Below are 19724 nucleotides of genomic sequence, written 5' to 3' on the forward strand. Positions count from 1 at the left end.
AGGTGACTTTTGTTGTGAATTGCACTAAATATTAGGGCTGTAGAGAGTGAAATAGTGTCATACTAGTAAAAATTCCTTTTACACTGAAGGGCAGCCTTAAATGAAGTGTCTCATTGTTCATTTTGCTGACCTTTCATCCTGTTATTTTTATTCTTTTAAAGAAGGCATTTAACTGCTGCAGGAATACATCTCATTCTTTCTGACATCCCATTGCTCCAGTCCATCAATCATTAATTTCCATAATGCTAATGAACTACCTGACAAGCTTACTATTCCCGATAGCCTCCAACAGATGTACAATAATGGAACAGTAGTATTTCTTCCTTTCCTATGACAGCAAATGAGCTCATTAGTCAATCATCCTACATTACTTTAGGACACATATCCGAGGAATAAGTGTACATTGACAGAAGGGGAGACACTATTGATCTTTTTTTTCTGATGTTCATTACCGCCTTTGAGTGAATCCTCTGACTGAGGCCAGAATTCCTTTAGTGTTTCTTCATACCTTTTCCCTCATCTTTTGACACGTGCAGTGAATGGCGGCTGGTCATCCTGGACAGACTGGTCTCCCTGTAACGTGCGCTGCGGTCGAGGTGTGCAAAAACGCTCTCGCACTTGCACAAATCCGGCGCCTCTCAATGGTGGAGCCTTCTGTGAGGGCATGTCAGTACAGAAGAGTACTTGCAACACAGTGTGTCCAGGTAAGAGCAATAGCATGTTCTTTTCACTCTTAGTGATAAAGAGCATGTTTTAGTGTTACTAATTTTGAGCTTTTGAAGCTTCCCTCGCACCTTACAGCTATCAGTTAAATAAAAGATTTACAGTTGCCAGATAAGATGTGCAAATTTTAGATTTATGACTGCTGAAAGTATGTATTGTCGAAATAGTTGATTTTGCATACAGAAATCACTTGATATTGTGAAATGCACTTATTTGCATTCATGAAAATATTTGCATAAGATCAATATAATACAGCACCTGTGTCTTTGCAACAAAATCTAGACTTTGACAGATGGTTAGCTATACTTTATGTTGCACAAAGAATGGAAACTGGAATAATTGCTGGACTGGCAGCTAACAAAACAAGAAGCTAACAAAACTCTTCCCCTGTCATTGTACAAAATGTATTTATATTTACGTACTATTTGTATACAATCCTTGTGAATATAATATACCTAAGTAATATGTAAATATCATTAGCACAAATACACAAGATTTCATATAATAGCATAAATACTTTAGTAATATTGTGTTTATTTAACTTCTTTTTCATTATTTGGTCTAAATTTAAAAAATAGTTGGCTTACTTTTTCAGTCTCTGTTTGGAGAGAACTGAAACCTTTGTAATAAACAAATAAAAATTATAACCAAAAACTCGTAAACATTGTTTAATTGGTCCAAAAAGCTCAGTCTAAATACTATTATTTGTGTTTTTGCAGGAGTATTTTTTGTGCAGCACAAGACCCTCTATTTAACCACAAATTGTTGCTCCTATCCTTCAATCTTTTTACAGAAATTAGATATAACATATGCCATGACACTTGTCTTAAAAGCTTTAGGTAGGTTTTATAGTTAGCACTAGTCTTCTTTCAGCCTCAGAGATTTTACTGTGAAAGCATCTGCAGTGCACTGGTGACAGTGGGTTGTTATCTGAAATCAAATGCAGTGCACCCGTGAAACAACTAATGAAGGGAAAATGTCTGACAAGAGGAGAAAGATGCACAAATGGAGAGGGGTGGAGATAACGTGAGAGAGAAGCTAAGAGTAGAATCTCAGGTTGTAAGAGGAAGAGCACAACAGCAGTAGGAGTTATCAAAATTGCGCCTGTGTTTTTTTTTTTTTCTTTCTTTTATAGACAAGAACAAATTTATGATTTCAACCACAGTGGAGTATAAAGAAAAACGCTCATCAGGTTTAAGTTTTAAAAAAAAATTATCAGTTGAGTACAGTGCACTCCTCCAAACATTATCTCCTCTTTGCCAAATGTCTCCTTCCAACGGATTCTTTCTCTGCGTCTGGGTTTGAACATAAACAGGATGCCTTTGCTTTTAGATTAGCAGGAAGAGGGGATCTTTGAGAGCATATGGAGGGGGAAAGGCGAATTGATGGAGTCTCTTTATGCTCCAGATCAGAAACACCAGCTTTGTACATGTTTTTGACACTTTAAGTGGGAAATTATTTTTAGTCGTGCAACTGTTACCTTGAAAGTGTTTTCCTGTAAAGTTCCACAGAGCTATTAAAAAAATCCACTTAAATCTGAAGTATGAGAAGAATGCATTTTCTAGTTCCTGTTGTGTTTCACTTGCATTTCTTTATGCAGTAACATATGTGCATGTATTCACATTCAATGGCTCTATCTGTGTTTGTGTTTGCCCCTGCAGTGGATGGCGGCTGGGGAGAGTGGAGTGAGTGGTCAGCGTGTAGTTCGGACTGCGAGAGGCAGCGCAGCAGAGAGTGTACGGCTCCGGAGCCCAAGCATGGGGGGCGACTGTGTGACGGGGTGGCAGTGGCTACAGAAAACTGCACAGGCGGCCTCTGTACACAGAGTGGGTAACATCAGCTCCACACTTCACTGGTTAACAAGGAGAAAAAGATATAGTGGTTTAGCATCATTACTGTCAGTCCCATTGTGTTCATTGACTGTGTCATTATAGACTTACTGTTCATAATTTTTGGCAGTGTGGGCTAGATCATGATCCTCATGATAATCATGCTCATTAGCAACGCCCTCATCCATCTTCATTATTCAAACACTTTGTTTCACATACATCACAAACAGTGTGCACCAGCGTGGATGCGCACGCAGGCAGCGATTGAATCAGCTAACGCTTAAATGATGTTGTGTGTTTCCGCAGATCGGAAGTTGCTGCATGATGCCAAGCCACAAGGTGAGCTTCTGTTCAGTTTCATTTATTGTTGATGTTTTATTTAAAAGATATCACTCTCTCCAGTCGTGACCTGGAAGACTGCATGATTGGGATAAGAAAAAGGTGTGACCAAAAGTTTTTTTCACACATTTTGCAACTCTGAACTTTTGTAAACAAAACCAAACAGAGCAGTATATAACAACTCAAACTAGGCATTTTTAAACACCCTATAACCTGAACCTCCCTGACACAAAGTCCCCCTTGTGGGACTAATAAAGGTATCTTATACCACAATAACAAGAATTGCTGAATTTACATTAGCAAGTCCAACATCCTAATTATCTGTCTGCTCTACCCAGACAGCATCCTCACTTTAACCAACACACAACCTCAGTTCCAAAAAGTTTTGAAGCCGTGTAAAATGTAAATGACCACAGAATACAATAGTTTTCAAATTTTATATGCACATATCAAATGTTTAAATTGGAACATTTTACTGTTTCAGAAAGTATTAGCTCACTTTGATGGCAGCAACACAAAAGCCTGAAAAAGTGAGCCGTACCATGAAGAGACAACTTTTTAACTAATTAGGTTAATTGGGAAACTGTAAATATGATTGGGTGTTACAGAGGAAAACTGAAAGCAAGAGCTTGAAGGATAGATGGGTAGAGCTTCACACGGAAACAGAAAATCTACACTTCCAATTATTTTGTTTTAAGTAAAAGTGGAAGTTTAGAAAAAATGAAAAATGGAAAGATTTATTTAAAAAAGAAAAATAGCCACATCTTTATTTTACACCAACACATATATGATTACCAGTAAGCAAAGTGATCGTTTGTTTATTGGTTAAGAGTTTGTTTATAAAAACATTTTCAGACTATAATATGCAGTGTACCTTTAAATATCATTTGCATGTCTATTATAAGGTTAAAACTGATGTTTCACCCAGTTTTCAGTTTTGTTTTAACTGTTTGTTTAGGTTAAAGCACCAATACTAATGTGTTAGGTAGAAGGCAAATTATGGTTTAGATTACAATACAGTGAGTTATGAGTAAGACCTGCCACATTATTGCTGCCATTCATGCAGGAAACATTGTGAGTATCTCTGAGACACCAATTTTTCATACTCAAACCAATAGCATCAATGAATATCAATTATAACACTGCTGATTATGTAACATTATTAATATCATTTCCATTGTGTTGCTATTACAGTAAGTATTCAATATGTTTACTCAGTTTTACATGTAATTTTAATGTGCTGATGTACTGATTACATGTACTGATGGGTATTATGAAGCCTAATATGTTTTCTAAAACTAAAGTATAATTTAGGCTTTTTGTTATTAAATGCAGGTATAATAAGTTATTTTCAGAGGGTAGTTCCATTCACGCCTAATGGAGTTTTGTCTTGTAAACACCCTCTGAGCTGATAGCAGCAAACTGGTGCGATGTCGTTAATGGCATTAATAGGAAGAGACTGGCTCTGGCTGCATAATCCCACTGTTGGAGTGACAGAAATTCCTTAGCTGACAAGGATAGTTACAAGAAAACAGCACGCTCATCAGCAGCCATTTGGTTCTGGCAGTGGTTAAGCTTAACAAATTACTAATGTTACCCTCAGAGAGGGAATTGCCCTGAAATAGGAACAATCAGCTGCCAAGTGGTAAATCACAGGTGTGGTCATAGAGAATAACGCTGTATGACTCACTGTGAATTAGTGTATTTAAATACGTACGTTTTGACGAACAGACAGACAGCACATCAAATGACACGCGAATGAATAATGATGATTAATATTAACAAACAGGAAATTAAATTCATTTCTAAAGGTTGTTTGGCTTAGCTGTTTGTTTCCCCAACCTAACGTTTGTCATTGATGCTTCTTATCTCATTTCCAAAATATTTAAAGAAAGTGCATTGTGACTTTTGCTGTTTTCTTTACACTCTGCATGTTTACATGCTGTATGTTGTTTGATTTGGATTGTTACCAAGTCTCCGTAAAAATAACACAAGCTGTATCAAACGTCCCAGCTTTTATTGCCATTATTATCTCAGTTTCACTCCTACATTAATAATGCTGTACACTTCTACTTATTTTTGATTATATCGGGCATTGTGTTTCAGTTCGAGCTCTTTGCGGTTAACCACTGTAAATCCACTGCTTTATGCATTATTGCTGTGTAGGGAAATGCTACTGCGTAGCTTGCACGGAGAAAAATCAATTTGCCCATGTTTTCCTGACTTGTCCTTTCACATAGTTATGTCTTCTTGTTTGTCAGGAATGGGAAAAAGAATGCGACCAGGCTGCCAAAAACTTCCCAAGCCCTCAATTAACCTGCTACTGTAGCTGTTAATACCGCTTTGCATATTTTGTCAATTTCTCCTCATTTGAGCTTCAGGCTACTTAGAGGATTTCTCAGCATGTCCTGTTTTAGTGCAGATCTCATTATCTTTCAAGAACAAGCTAGCAGCTCCTTTATTTCCCCACTCATTCGTTTGCTTTGTGGAGTTGGACGCTGCAATACTGGTGGGACCAGATAGAGCATAATCGCTGCCGATGAGCTAATTTAATGAATTGGTTTTGTCACATTATCCCAGTGGAACACAGAGCGCCTCCAATACCAGAGCCAAGCAGTGTTTGAAATGACAGTCAGGTGCTGGGTTGATTATAATCGCCTTCCTTCCAAGGTTCCTCATTAGTAACTTTAACACTGAGGAATGGAACAATGAAGCTGTGCATCAGGAGGTAAAACATAGAAAGAAATGAAAATAAAAAATTCACTAAAGTAGCATGAAACCAAGTTAGACTTCCCTGGTTTAAGAGACTTCCACAAAAGCGCTCCTAAGCAACACAGATTTCCAGTTTATTTTGGGAGAGAATGTCTCCTAGCGTCCTAATTAACCACAGAGACTCCGAAAGCAAATATAAGAAGTCTTGATGCATGCTCAATCATCCAGATAAGGAAATCCCAAAAAGTTGATTGTGTTCATCTGGACATTCAAAATCATGTTTTTTTTTTCTCAATCATTCTGACATTTCAAGGTGTGGAGAACAGCAGTGATGTTGCCCTGTATTCAGGCCTGGCTGCAGGGGTGGTGACAGTTGTATTGCTCATCGTCGCTGTCACTCTTTACCGAAGAAGCCAGAGTGAGTACGGTGTGGATGTCATTGACTCCTCCGCCCTCACCGGAGGCTTTCAGTCCTTCAGCTTCAAGACCTCTCGTCAAGGTGAGTCATTAACTGTGGCTCTCAAATATCAGAGAAATTTGCCCTCGAAATTGTGTCATAAAACACTGAATCCAAATGGGAACTTTGTACAAAAATCTAAACGTGAAATTTTCAAAAGCAGCAAAGAATGGATGGATTTGGGGGTTTTCTTCCAGAAGGCAACTGAATTCAATTTTACATCCAAATATGCATCCTTTATAAAGCTCCTTGTAAAAAATTGAGGATTCATGTTGTGTTGGAAATCTTTTTTGGCGTTTTGACATTTTACTGTATGCATGCACAATATGTGAACTAGCTTATCAATGTACAGAAGTTGAGTGGTTAATTTGTTGAAGTCTATTGCAGCTTTGGATTATTTAAAGAAGAATTTAAAGAATTACACGAGATATGCACAGTGCTTAACTTGTCATTTAAAAGCACAGACGAAATGTACACAATGTAATTGGAAACTCAAGAGAAACTCAGAGAAACTCCAATATGTAAAAAATGTTTATGGGGTCTCGAAGAGCCTCATCTCCATGTAAAGATATTTTTTAAAAGGGTTTGTTGGACTTGACTTCGCATTAAGATCTTAAAAAGGCAGTTTATAACAACTGTGACACCTCTACACCCACCCTGCCACAGATGGAGCTAACATGCACAACAGTTAAATATGATGTGCAATTAAAAGTGCATCATATTATAAATCAGAGCATCAAAATAGCCTGTTTTTATGTTTTTATTTTGCATATGCTTTTATTGCCTTTTTTTATTTTAGTTTGGCTGTTTAAAAGACCACAAAGAAAGCCCTAAAAATTAAAGCTGCAATTTTGCCTGCTAGTGCAGAGAGCTGGCATTGTATTTGGCATTAATAGCCTTTCTAACACACACATAAAAGCAAAACACAGAAAAAGAATACGACATAGACATACAGTCATGTAAAAAGGAAAGTACATCCTCTTTCATTTCTAACGTTTTACATATTAGGACATAATTCCGAGTCCTCTGTTCCTCACCAGGTTATAAATTTGTGTTGATAAAGCCTCTGATGAACAACACATGACATGTTACACCATGTCATTATTTTTAGTTGTTGGAGGTACTTGTATATACGCAGCTTTCTTAAGGTCCTGTTGCAGCATTTCAATTGGTTTGAGGTCTGGACCTTGACTGGGCCAGCCAGAATACTTTAGTTTGCAGAGGACTTCACAGTTGACTCAAAAACTGCAAACTTCCATGTGGCTGCAAAACAAGCCCAAATCATCCACCCTCCACCATCGTGCTTGACAGTTGGTGTGAGGTATTTGTGCTGATTTTAGGGTGTTTGGTTTTGTCAAATATAGTACTGTATATTCTGGTCAAATATCTCCAGTTAGATTTCTCCTCGTGACATTTCTAAACAAGCCAACTGCAATGTCACGTATTTTAACATTTGATATGCTAACTGTCTTAGACATAGCTCTCGGGTTTTGTGTAGCTTCTATGAGCATTGCATGCTCTGGTCGTTGGTGGTCTGTTTTCCACTTTTCTCACTATTAATCTTTCTCCCAGATTGATGGGCAGCAACAATTTATTATCCTAAATGAAGCATTTAAGTGTATTAACACCTAAAAGCTGTAGAGCAGAAAACTTCCAAAACTGCTGCTTCTATGGAGATCACACTTCCTGATTATCAGTCAATTAAGTGCTTTTCATTAGTAGCACTGGATGGTTCCTTACCTTCTTAACTCCTATAGAAGCAGTAAAGGTGTTTAATTTTTGTTAATAATGGTAAATGGCCTGTATTTGTATAGCGCTTTACTTAGTCCCTAAGGACTCCAAAGCGCTTTACACTACATTCAGTCATTCACCCATTCACACATTCACACACTGGTGAAGACAAGCTACATTGTAGCCACAGCTGCCCTGGGGCGCACTGACAAAGGCGAGGCTGCCGGACACTGGCGCCGCCGGGCCCTCTGACCACCACCAGTAGGCAACAGGTGAAGTGTCTTGCCCAAGGACACAACGACAGAGACTGTTGGAGCCGGCCTCGAACCGGCAATCTTCCGATTACAAGACGAACTGCCAACTCTTGAGCCACGATCACCCCAATAATGGCAAATAATGACACCGTGTAATATGCCATGAGTTGTTGCTCATCTCAAGTTGTATTTACCTCATCTTTAGAGCTGCTTAGGACACAACTATTGATGATGACCCTTGATTTCCTTTTTTTACCCTGCTGCTAACGTTTTAGCTGGTTATTATAACTGAACACACACCCCCAAAAGCTCAAATGTGATGAACTGGAATAGGAATTAGTTTATTATTAATTTTCATTCAAATAAAAATAATGTAAAATGTTGTTTCTAGTACACCTTGTAAGAGAAATACTGCAAAGTGATTTATGACAAAATTAAAACAACAGAAAGGCAAAAAATTACTGCAAAGCAAGTAGAATAATTACATAATGGGGTAATTCTATGTAAATAACACCAAAGATCTATGCACGCCATACAGTTTTCTATGTATATGTATTTATTCATCTTTATGAAATCTGAATACATTTATTTGTACGATATATGTACATTAATTATTAACAGGCTTTAGGGGCCAGAACTGAGTTTATCTGTTTGTTTGCTTTAGCCATCTCAAGCTTTTTTTCTGTCTGTGCTGTAGTGCAATAAATGTCCAATAACTTACAGCTTAACCTATAAAACATGCATTGCATTTTTTACTTTATTGCAAACATCGGTATTCAGCAAGCAATAAACCTATGGTAACAAGCAGATTGTGCACTCTAAACAAATGTATAATTTCACTCTTATCTATTATTACTCAGGCCTCCTCTTAAGAACCACAACTTCACTCCACACCAAGTTGAAAAGTTATCAGATAATGTCTCAGTTTTTGGTATTGTATTTTATTACAAAACCTCAATAAATAATTCACGTCTGCAAAATTAAAAATTTAATTTATTATCGCTATCTCTTTTTTTCGCTGAGCACCACAATGGAGCGTTTGCGGTCCCGTGCTACTAAACGAAGAAACATCAGAGCACCGTGGCGTGCTGTGTTTTACTCTGCAGATTGAGGCATATTTTTGCAAGGCTGGCATTATGGGTCGCCACAGCGGCAGCCCTCAGCAGGGCATAATAAAGTTCATTTTGATAACACAGCAGGAGGCAGGGAAAGCTTTAATCTTGGTCCCTGTTCACTGTGTTAGAGGCGCTAAAACAGCCAAGCCTCCATAACATTCTGCATGTCCTCCCCTCCTTGCACATTGTGCCCCGCTGTATGCTGCTGCAGTTATCTTTTCATCATGATCATTTCATTTCTTTTTCGTAGTCACGTTTTTCATTATGAGTAACTGTAATAACAGCTCACCCATTAAGAATTATTGGGCAATTTACAGTACTTTGCTCATCAGGAGATACGCACACTGTGTACTCAGTGTCTTCAGGTCTTATTTAATGCTTGCTTGAAGCAGCTGTCAATGGGTGCTGTTCATTATGGCATTGTCTCTGCACGCCTTTCTTTACTTTCATCTCTTCTCCTCTTAGTTCCTCCCAGCGAGGATGTGAGAGAGAGAGAGAGATGCGAAGAGAAGATGTGAGAATGAAGGAGCCATAGCTGTCATATGAGAAATCCGTACTTCCGTAGTGTCAGTTTTAAGCAGCGTTAGTTACATCAGCAACATGCTGCACAGCTGGATCACTTGTCACGTTGACTGATTCAACTGTCCACAGGAATTCTTCTCACACGGGCATTTATTTAAACTCATTAACACAGCCGATACATTGTATTATTGTTGTTGCTCATGTATTGATCACAAATGCTGCTTTGTGTGATGCTGCAGTTATTGCTATTAAAGTATCTTATTATTCTAATGTCTTACATAGACATTAGAATAATAAGACATACTTCCTCTATCCCAAATATTGGGGCATACAGGTATATTACACAGAACCATATAACTCTGATCTGTGTTAATCAGTCGGTTTATATACAGCACTGAAAAGTAACCAGTGTGACAACAATCTCTGTTATTTATTCTTTTTTTCAGTTAGCTTGTAGAGTCAGATCAGGGTTTTCTGTTTAGTTTTAGTTTAGATTGCATCGGTTTCAGTGTCAGTTTTAGTCTAACTATTAGAATATGGTGGGTGTTTTTTAGGGGCAGATTTAAGAATTTCTGAATAAGTTATTTACTTGCTGCTTGTTTGTGGTCACTCTGACTTCAGGTTTGTCTTCAGTAGCTTTAAAGCATGTGCATACAAGCCCATTTCATAACATTGCATCCAGCTCTTGCTTTCCTTTTCCAAACTTTACTAATCCCATCATTTTTGTACAAGTTAATTTTGGCTTTATTTACACAAAGGGTTTTTTTTAGTTTTTCCTCTTTTTCAGAACTGTGGAGGCTGTTTTTGAGTTTTTGGTAAATTCCAGTCTGGCCTTCCTGTTCTTGATTAAACCAGTGGTTTTAACTGGTTTACCTGGACAAAGATGCCTGGTTCCTCTATAATATTCTTGATTTGGTTCAATGTTGTGAGGGGTTTTTCTTAAATATAGAAAGCATTCTACAATCCACATTAAATGTTTTCTGTGTTTTTTGAGGCCTTTTGCTGTTTTTTATAATACTCCAGATTTGGGCACTCCAAAAAAATTGTTATATATGTTTTTTTCAACCTAATGACAGCCTTCACTTACATCAAAGTCTTTTAAGGGCAAAATCTGGAAAGTTCCAAACATAATTTCAGCATTTGAAATCAACTCCGGTTATTTTATCTGCATAATTTGTCTTGGAAAAACTGAGGGAACAGGTCTTACTTGGCCTGGTTTGTCAGTCAGTTATCTAATTACTTTGGTCTAATTACTTTTGCTTTTCAAAATGGAGTATATGTATAAAAAAAATCACTGTAATTACTTAACTAAAGAGTTGATGCTTCAATTAAAGCTCACAGTCTGCACTTCAGTCACATCTTAATTGTTTGATTCAAAATCCACTGAGGTGTTGTCCTCAAACCTATGGAGCTAGCTGTAAATTGGGTTATCAGTAGAAAATGAATAGAAAAAATCAATAACAGTGTCACTTCTAAGTGAGTCACACTAAGATATGTCTTTTTTTCATTATATTACAGCAACAGCCACGGACAGAGAAAACATATTTGTGATGACATTCTCTTCAGGTTGTTTTGTTTTTGTTTTTTTATTGATGATGTGGGCTCTCATGGGTAATTGCTGACATACATTTGCTTTTTCTCTGTGTGTGTTTCAGCAAATCCTCTGCTTATTAATTCATCCATGCAACCTGATCTGACAGTGTCACGTACCTACACCAGCCCCATGTGTTTTCAGGACTCCATTGACAAGGAGCTAATGGCTGAGCGCTCACTCCTTGACCCGTTGCCTGATCTTAAGGTTAAAGGTTAGAAAACAGAACTCTTATGAAAGTCCATGTCTGTGGTACTCAGTTACTTTTGAAAGGGCAAGTCTCACAGAGGAGCGAACGGCTCTGTGGATGCACTAGGACGGATAATCTTACTTTGGATCTGTTTTTTCCTAAGGCAGTCTCTAGGAAAGTTTAAAAAAATAAAGTCAACTTTCAGTGCATCACGAACTAGACATTCAACAGTTCATGTTGTTGTTTGTTATTGCTGCTTGCTGCCTTTTTTTCCTTTGGTGGCATGATTAGCATTCAAAATTAAGGTGATCTTTGAAACAACTGGTCCCTAACTTAGACAGAAGTGTATAAAAAGTAGATGCTTATTCAATACAGTCATATGTAGAAAAACAAGAGGATTTTTATTTCACTTAGTGTGATTTTATAAAGAAAAATATTCTTATTAAAGTCAGATCTCAATTTGGCTGCAAGCCTACCTACTATCGGAATTTGCTAATGATGATCAGAAGACTGTGCCAGCTTATATTACAGCAGATAGACACACAATTTAAACCCCATTGCTCTTGTCTTTATGGGTTTGTTCCGGATAAATGAAAGACTCCACCCTCCGAACTCTTTTAAGTGCAGAGTGTTGCAATTACTACAGCCCCAGGCATACACTTTTTACCTTGAGGCAAAAAGCTTGACAGTGACAGGCTTGTTGAGACTTGTTAGTTAGGTTTTCGCTAAGCAATGGCTGGACAGTTACTGTTTAGAGCAGGGGTTTAGTAAACAGTTTCAGAGTGATTGGTTTTGCAGTCAAGAGCAAGCTTTTAAAAAGCTTTAAAGGGCTGTTTTCCTACTGTTGGATGTTTGACTGTTGGACCTGCAAAAATGTGTTAAAGCTACTCTAATTCTAATGTCACAGAGCTTTCACTGTATCCTCAGGGGTGACGGAAAGGGCAGAGTACCACGTCATGTCCCACCCTCAGACATTTCCAAGGGGACTGGCTCCAGACTATAGAGGGGTTGCAGTGGGGACAACACTGGGCAGAAGAGGCAAAAACCTTTTCAGTCCACACGTCTCTCTGACTCCCCGCCTGCCTCTCCACAGAGCAACTGCAGTGTTTGGCCATGCTGGAGGCAGGCTTGTGGTACCCAACACAGGTGAGTGTACGATGAGGCAATTATCATTCAATAGCTTCCTCCTGAAGAGCATGTGTCGACTTCAGTTCCTGCAAATTCAGCTAGCATTCACAGAGGATAGAAACTGTAAAAACAAGTTGTTCTCATTTGCACTTTTTAAGTTGTTTGACCTTGTCAGAGTTGATCTGTAGCAAAAATGAGGGAAAAAGTCACATACTGAGTAGGCGACATGATTATGGAAATATTATTTACAAAAATGATGAAGTTAAACAGCACTAGCATTTTTAGCCAATCGGTCCCTGCCTGTAAAGTATGGAAAATGTTTTTGATCACAACAAATACTAAAAAATATTTTTTCCTCAAATAAGTTACATTTTTTTTAAAAGCATTTTAGGAACATTTTAAAGCACCTAATGCGTACCGAAAAAATATAAACAAGTGTATTTAATGTGCTGCTCAGTCTATTGCATTATGCAGGCAGCTCTTTCTTGTGGCCTACATTCATCATTGTGTCCCCTGAGGGGCTTTATGTACTGCTAGATTGGCAGTAATTGTTTATGATACAGTAGAATGTTATGCATATGTCTTTGTGTTTAAGAGGAAAGGATGTCTGTGATGCCTGCTTCTGTGCATGCTTGTGACTTAAGAGATCGCTGCCAGCGTCGAATCACAAGGGGACTTGCTTTGGCGACCTTTTTCTGGGGCCCGTCACCCCTCTGGCTGTCACCTTCACTAAACAGACCTGACAGCTGAGCAGGTGTGTGTCATAAGTGTGCATGTCTGCTTGTTTGTTGATCAGCATGCCTCCTTCTCTGCAGGTATTAGCCTGCTGGTGCCTCACGGGGGGATTGCAGAAGACACTACCTGGGAGATGTACATGAGCATCAACCAGGAGGACAGCAGGTGAGGGACTCTCACTGAGGTGGTGCTGTCTGCTTCCTAGTCTGCTCTCTTTTAATCCTTACACAACGCATTCCTCATCCCTCATCCTGCCACCTTGTCTCCTCCTCCTCCTCCCTTTGCCGAATGAGCGCCACAAACACAAAGACAAACACAAAACCTTTCTTATGAAGGCTACGCTGTGACATGTAGTGTACACATGCACATGCACATATTCCCACACAGCATGCGGTCCTTGCTCATCTCACAGACACTACAGGGGAGGACATGGTGTGTCACAAAATACATTGGCAGCTGTAGACAGATTGCATTACTGCCTTAAGCAACTGTCATAGCAGAAGAAGATACACTCCGTGAATCTAGTCGACCGTTTTGTGTTTGCAGACGTAACTGTGACAATATCTCTCTCCATTTTGACTGGTAAGAGTGATGAACTTAGTGAAGTCATGATGATGGGTTATATTGATTAGGCAGAGAGATAGGGCATGGGTATGTGTCAGAATTTGGGTGAATATTTCCTGCAAGCAGAAATCTATTTCTGTAACTTTCTTGTTTCTCGCAAAGCTATCACTTGAGGAAAAAATGGGCTTGATAGATAATAACTCTGTGCAAAAGGGCTGTAATACCTTTGGATTCCATGCAGCAGAGCTTTGAAAGCTATCTGACAACCAGATGTCAGTGTTTGGACATGCTCTTGATTCACAGCAGACAGTATCAACATGTCAGTATGACTGCGTGAAGCCCTGCTAGCTAGCTGTCACCCCAACCACACCGCTAACCACCAGTGCTTCTCGATGAAATTGGATTTCTACGTCCAAGGGGGAATCATAAGTGACATCTAAATATCAGCTGTCTTTTCACCTCACTTCCACCCACCCATTTAGTGCCTGGGGTCACGTGGGAGAGGAAGCATATCAAAGGTCACATATAGGTTGTGGCACAGAGCTCAGTTAGCAGACTGGTTGCACACTCCCCCGCCTTAAGTCTCCCCAATTCAGCCAGACTGTTGCCCTCCAAGCTCCTGCTTTGCTCTGATAAGCCCAATGCTGTTTACTTCTCTGGCTGCCGCTTAAGAAGCTGCAGGAGCCGTGCACCACTGAGCTGTCACTCAAAGCCTATCTTCTGACAGCCACAGAGTCCAGGGGAGAAATTGGATGCTTTCTCCCCATTCAAACCTTAGCCATCTACATAAGACGATGCTTTCCTCTGCAAAGAATAGGAATCGATCAGCTGGGGCTCAGTTTCATGTGTTCGCGAGAGCTGCCATCCATCCTCTGGGCTTCACGAGGTTGTTTTGTGTGTGATCTTCTTCAGCTCAGCAGGGGACAGCGAGTTGTCCAAGGACAAAATACACCGGATACTCTGCATCTTGCAAAAGTTTCAAGCATATTTACGAGGCAGGCAGTTATTGCTCTGTGGTGTCAGTTATATCAGACTACACAAACTTTAAAATTTGATTGGCACTTGTTTTTGGTTGAGTCGATCTACCAGTGCCTATCTAACCTGCCCGACCCACAAAACTCACCGTCAGGCCTCCCTAATGATTCTTCCCCCTTCCTTCTTTCCATCATGCATTAATATTTTTAATGCATGATGGAAATGTGGATTTTAGGATTTTAACCTTTTTATTTTTCACACTGACTCTGACAATGAGTAATTGTGGTAAAGCTGATGAAAACTATTCTAATGAGAGTGGGGGTTAGAAAAAAGCGTAATTTTTTAAGTTTTTACATTTTCTGGCATTAATATGAAACACTTACATTGCACAAAATATTAAAGGAGAATTCACATTACCTTAAATCTTGAAGTCTTTGTCATGGCTTCCATTGTTACCTTAATTTTACATCCTGATGAACTTGATGCCTTGGCAAGATGTCATCGTCCAAGTTTGGCTAACTTGCAAACCGTGGTCACCTACAGGGTTTTTATCGAAGGGCTAAGATTGTGTCGAGGTCTGAGTCATATTTGTCATTTTTTGGTGCAGTAACCTGTGAACTGGATGAGCTACTACACACTGCCATTCTGGTTGACTTTTCTCTGGTTTCTGAGTCTTTTCCTTTTTCCTTCCTTTCTCTGCTTCATCTTGTTTATTAGCCTAAATTACATCCTTGTATTTAATTTTCATTTAATTTTTCATCATTAGGTTTATTATTTTCACATCCTCCCTTAGATCTCTTTCCGCCCTCATTAGTGCCTAATTGAGTTCACCTGTGCTTTATTACCACTTTTCCCATGTTGTGCGTTTTGTCTGTGTTTTTGTCACATCACTGTGTTACTTACCTTTGTTCCTGCTTCTTCTAATCTTCAGTGTGGAGTTTCCTGCTTCCTTCCAGCAGTGCCTTTTGTTATATATTTTTCTATAAAACTTTAAGATCCTTTTCCTCACCCTGTGACTTGTCACTTGGCTTCCTACCTTAAACATCTGATGGTCTTATAGAGAGAAATATTACTGTAGATGTGGGAAAAAAACATAAAAATCATTTTGTAAAACTGCACTAACACTGCACACTAGGTATACATGCAGCCATTGCATAGCTTTAATTTTAGATTTTTACCACAAATACTTTTTCTGGCTATAACAAAAATAATCTGCATGATCTGATAACAACTTGCTTGTATTTTCCACAGAGTGCCCCCCTTTAGCTAAAATTCCAGCTAATGAGGACACTTCTGTTTCTGCAATTCCGTCAAACGCCATGCGGCTGTGACAGCTTGAAAGAAAGACTGTCAAACACTAACAAGGAATTGTGAAAATATGATTTGCAAGTGTGACCTGAGAAAAAAAAAAAGATGCATTACACTGGATGTTGTTTTGTTGAAACCCAAAAAAACGGGAAGAGAAGTGTGATGTGTTTTCTGCATATATGAGACAAGGCTCCACTGTTAAAATACACTTCAACCATCATCCTGGAATGATATTTCTTTGTTCGCATATAAACAATCAGAGTTGCTAAATAACCATCTTTAATCTTTGCTCGCAGGCAATCCAGATAATTACCATAGTCTCAGCAGTAGGCAACCTTGGTTTCCTCATAGCTAAGGGCTGATTAGCACGAAAGTGCAGCTGCAGGCCAAGGTGCTACTGCAATGTGTGATTTTATTTTTAGACCCCAGATCATAACCTCTTTTAATTTTTTAGTGTTGATTGGTAACAGCATAATGGAGAGGGTTGAAAAAAAGCTTCACACATCACTCTGCACCAGAAACTGTTAATATAACAGGAGGTGAACAGTCTCAACCACACATCATGCATCTACCCTGTCTGCATGCAGGGACATATACACACCATCTTACACCATGCCTCGCCTTCCCACTTCTGTTATAGTCATAAAAAGGTTGATCTTACAGGTAATTTGCTGAACGGGCTGGAAAACTAAAAAAGAAACAAAAAAACAATCCTCCTCCAACTCAGGTGCTGTTTTTTGAATTAAATTTGTCAAAACTAAATTTACTTGTTGTTTCTGTGGCTTAAATTATGCTCATTATAACTTTACTTGCTAACAGTGCATACGCTTAACACTTAAAAATGAGAAGTCAGCTTCAACTTTGCAATGCCGCTGACAGTTAAATGTTGCAAAAAGAAAAGTAATAGATGTTTTCTGAAGTGCCATGACATCATCATCTTGTGTGTCAGGCAATAGCTACAATCAAGAGCACCCTTTGAAAATTAAAAGTGCATTTTGTGTTGAGAAAATCTGGTTACTGGGGAAACAAGACTGACTGTATGATATCTAGTGAGGTTTTTGTTTTTTGGTGTGTTTTTTTTAACGCTGCACTGACATTTACTGTGAATGTGTCAGCAAAAGTATGAGCCGCATCCTAAAAATCAGAGACGCTGTGTGAGGGGGGCATGACGCTCAGAGAATCCTGAATTAATGTAGCAGATTTCTACGACAGCAGAGATAGTAGTGGAAGCATAACTTTCAGGGGGAACAAAAATTTATTAAACCTCAGATATGATTCATGATCATTTACATGCTGTCTGGGGGGACAACTTATATTAGTGTAGTCATTGACACATTTGCCTCACAAGCAAAAAGTCACAGGTTTGATCCCAAGAGGAGATCCGCTGGGGTTGAGTCAGGAAGGCATCTGGTGTAAAAAATCAAACATGTGAAGCAAACATGCGTGAAAGTAGATTTACACTTCAAATTTAGATAATAATAAATACCTCAAGAAGCCTGCCAAGTGCCAAGACCTGCTTCTAAAAAAGACTTTGTAAAAATATTTGCTCGCAATCAGAATATAATTTGGGCGTACCTTTCTGCTTAGTTATACACGAGTCGGAGGCTGCTAAGATCGAAAACTACATTACACACAAAACACAATAACAACAAAAAAATTGGCAAAATTCAACAACATTTCAAAAACGAAATCATTTTTTTACCCTTTGGCCAAAAAATTGTAGGTATTGTCGCTGGGCAGGCTGCATGGACACCCAAGTGTGTGAATATCTCAAGAACAAGGCGACAAAAGACTTTCAAATTCATCCCATAGATGCATCTACTAAAAATCCCAGATGACCTCAAGGTGAAGGTCAGAGGTTAGCTTTTCTGGGAATCACAAAGGATTTTCAGCTGTATACCATACATGCATCTACTAAAAGACTGAGGGGTATACACCGACAGGCACCCATATTTTGTCACATGTATCTTGTGTTTTCTGTTCCGTTGTTGTGTTTTGTTTTTTTGACGTAGTGTTTTGCACTCGAGGGCCGTTGTAGCTCATGTGTTTACATGAGAGGCGCCGTCCATAGAAATTGTACTTTCAGTGTGTGTTGGTGTTTTCCATATTTGTACAGATGTGTGGTGCCCCATTCACGCCTTACACATTAATGCATCTGTGTTGGCTTGTCATGGTCACTCCCCGCTGCAGCTGTATTAATGACCCTGAGAAATATCCATGCTGTGCCTGTGACAACAGCACCAATATCGTGTCCTGTGTATGTGAGGTGTCCACCCAGGGCAGCTGCATGACTGATGGTGGTCCCATTGATTACTCTCAGTCTTCGGGGCTTCCAGCCAAGATTGGGCTCCTGGCCAAGAGCAGCTTGGCCTGGCTCATCTGTCACCGGACTGGCCTGAGCAGGCTTCATAAGCTCCATCGACCCACAAAGCTTACACGCACTGTGCTAAAGCCTGTCCTCCCCAGCCTCACTGTCCATTAGTCTTGGTGCTTTAATCTCCCTCTATCTGTGTGTCTGTGTGTCAGCTAGTCAGCAATTGATTCATTATGAGTGTCCAAGGATTTGAGTTTACTTTGTTCATAGGAAAGGGTCACACTCTGAAAGCTTGTTGAAGCAGTGATTCATGTTTTTGTTAAAAAACTTGTAACGAACCCATCCAGCTTCATTAACACGACTACAGATCAAACATGAAGTTTACCATAAATGTTTTCTAATGATATGTTTCTCTACCTCTACAGTACTGTGTCTGAGGATGGGCCAGAGATCTTTTTGAGCCCTGCAGTGACTTACGGCCCACCAGGCCTTGACCTCTCCTATCCAATAGCCATGACCATAGCCCATTGTGCAGAAGTTGCTGCTGATAATTGGACCATCCGCCTAAAGAGACACATCCAAGACAACAAGTGGGAGGTGAGCAAATTCTGCTACCCTTCACCTGTAGTTAACATGTTTGAATTTCCTCCTGTGGCATAGGTGCAGAACGCTAACAAGTACAAGCACACATCTCTCACTAGTGCCCAGAATATCAATAGGATCAGATAAACTGCTTCGACCTACTTTGATGAAAATTTTCATCCTGAACTGTAGTCATGCCGGCAAGGAGCTGATTTCAGGGTTGCCAGCTTAGATTTGTCATTCTGCATAAAATTTAGCCTTTCAAGCTCTACCTCATGCGTCATTTGCATTTGGTCTGACATTTCTTTTGGATGTAAGACAGATACCTCAACGTGAGGTCAAAACCAGATAAAAACCAGCAAGGGTGCTTTTTAAAAGATTTAAGACGTTGCTGCTCTAAATGCGTTATTCCTGTGATTCCTACTTTTTGGATTTTTTTTCCATTTATTTGGGTCTTTCAGTGTAATAACCCCTCTGAAAAGCCCTTCCACTCCACCCTATAGAGCTACTTCACAGACCCACAGAAGAACACTCAGACATCCACCTCCACTCCAAACACCCTCTATTCATTTTCTTGTGTTTTCTTGGCAGAGTACACACATCGGAGATCTTTTCTAAGATCTTTTTAATGTTTAACTAACCTCATCAAAAACCT

At 39.3% G+C, this 19724-nt stretch overlaps 1 protein-coding gene across 2 annotated transcripts in view; it reads left to right on the forward strand.

The window, feature by feature from the left end:
- LOC116310464 (netrin receptor UNC5D-like) overlaps positions 1-19724 on the forward strand; it is a 171526-nt gene that overhangs the window by 137284 nt on the left and 14518 nt on the right. For both annotated transcript variants that reach the window (XM_039614396.1, XM_039614397.1), the window contains 8 exons: positions 537-704; positions 2385-2549; positions 2859-2891; positions 5917-6102; positions 11338-11487; positions 12391-12609; positions 13407-13491; positions 18913-19084. In XM_039614396.1, the coding sequence (XP_039470330.1) occupies positions 537-704; positions 2385-2549; positions 2859-2891; positions 5917-6102; positions 11338-11487; positions 12391-12609; positions 13407-13491; positions 18913-19084 (1178 nt within the window). The remainder of the gene's footprint in view (positions 1-536; positions 705-2384; positions 2550-2858; positions 2892-5916; positions 6103-11337; positions 11488-12390; positions 12610-13406; positions 13492-18912; positions 19085-19724) is intronic.

This window comes from Oreochromis aureus, linkage group 7, assembly GCF_013358895.1.
Source record: "Oreochromis aureus strain Israel breed Guangdong linkage group 7, ZZ_aureus, whole genome shotgun sequence".
NCBI lineage: Eukaryota > Metazoa > Chordata > Actinopteri > Cichliformes > Cichlidae > Oreochromis > Oreochromis aureus.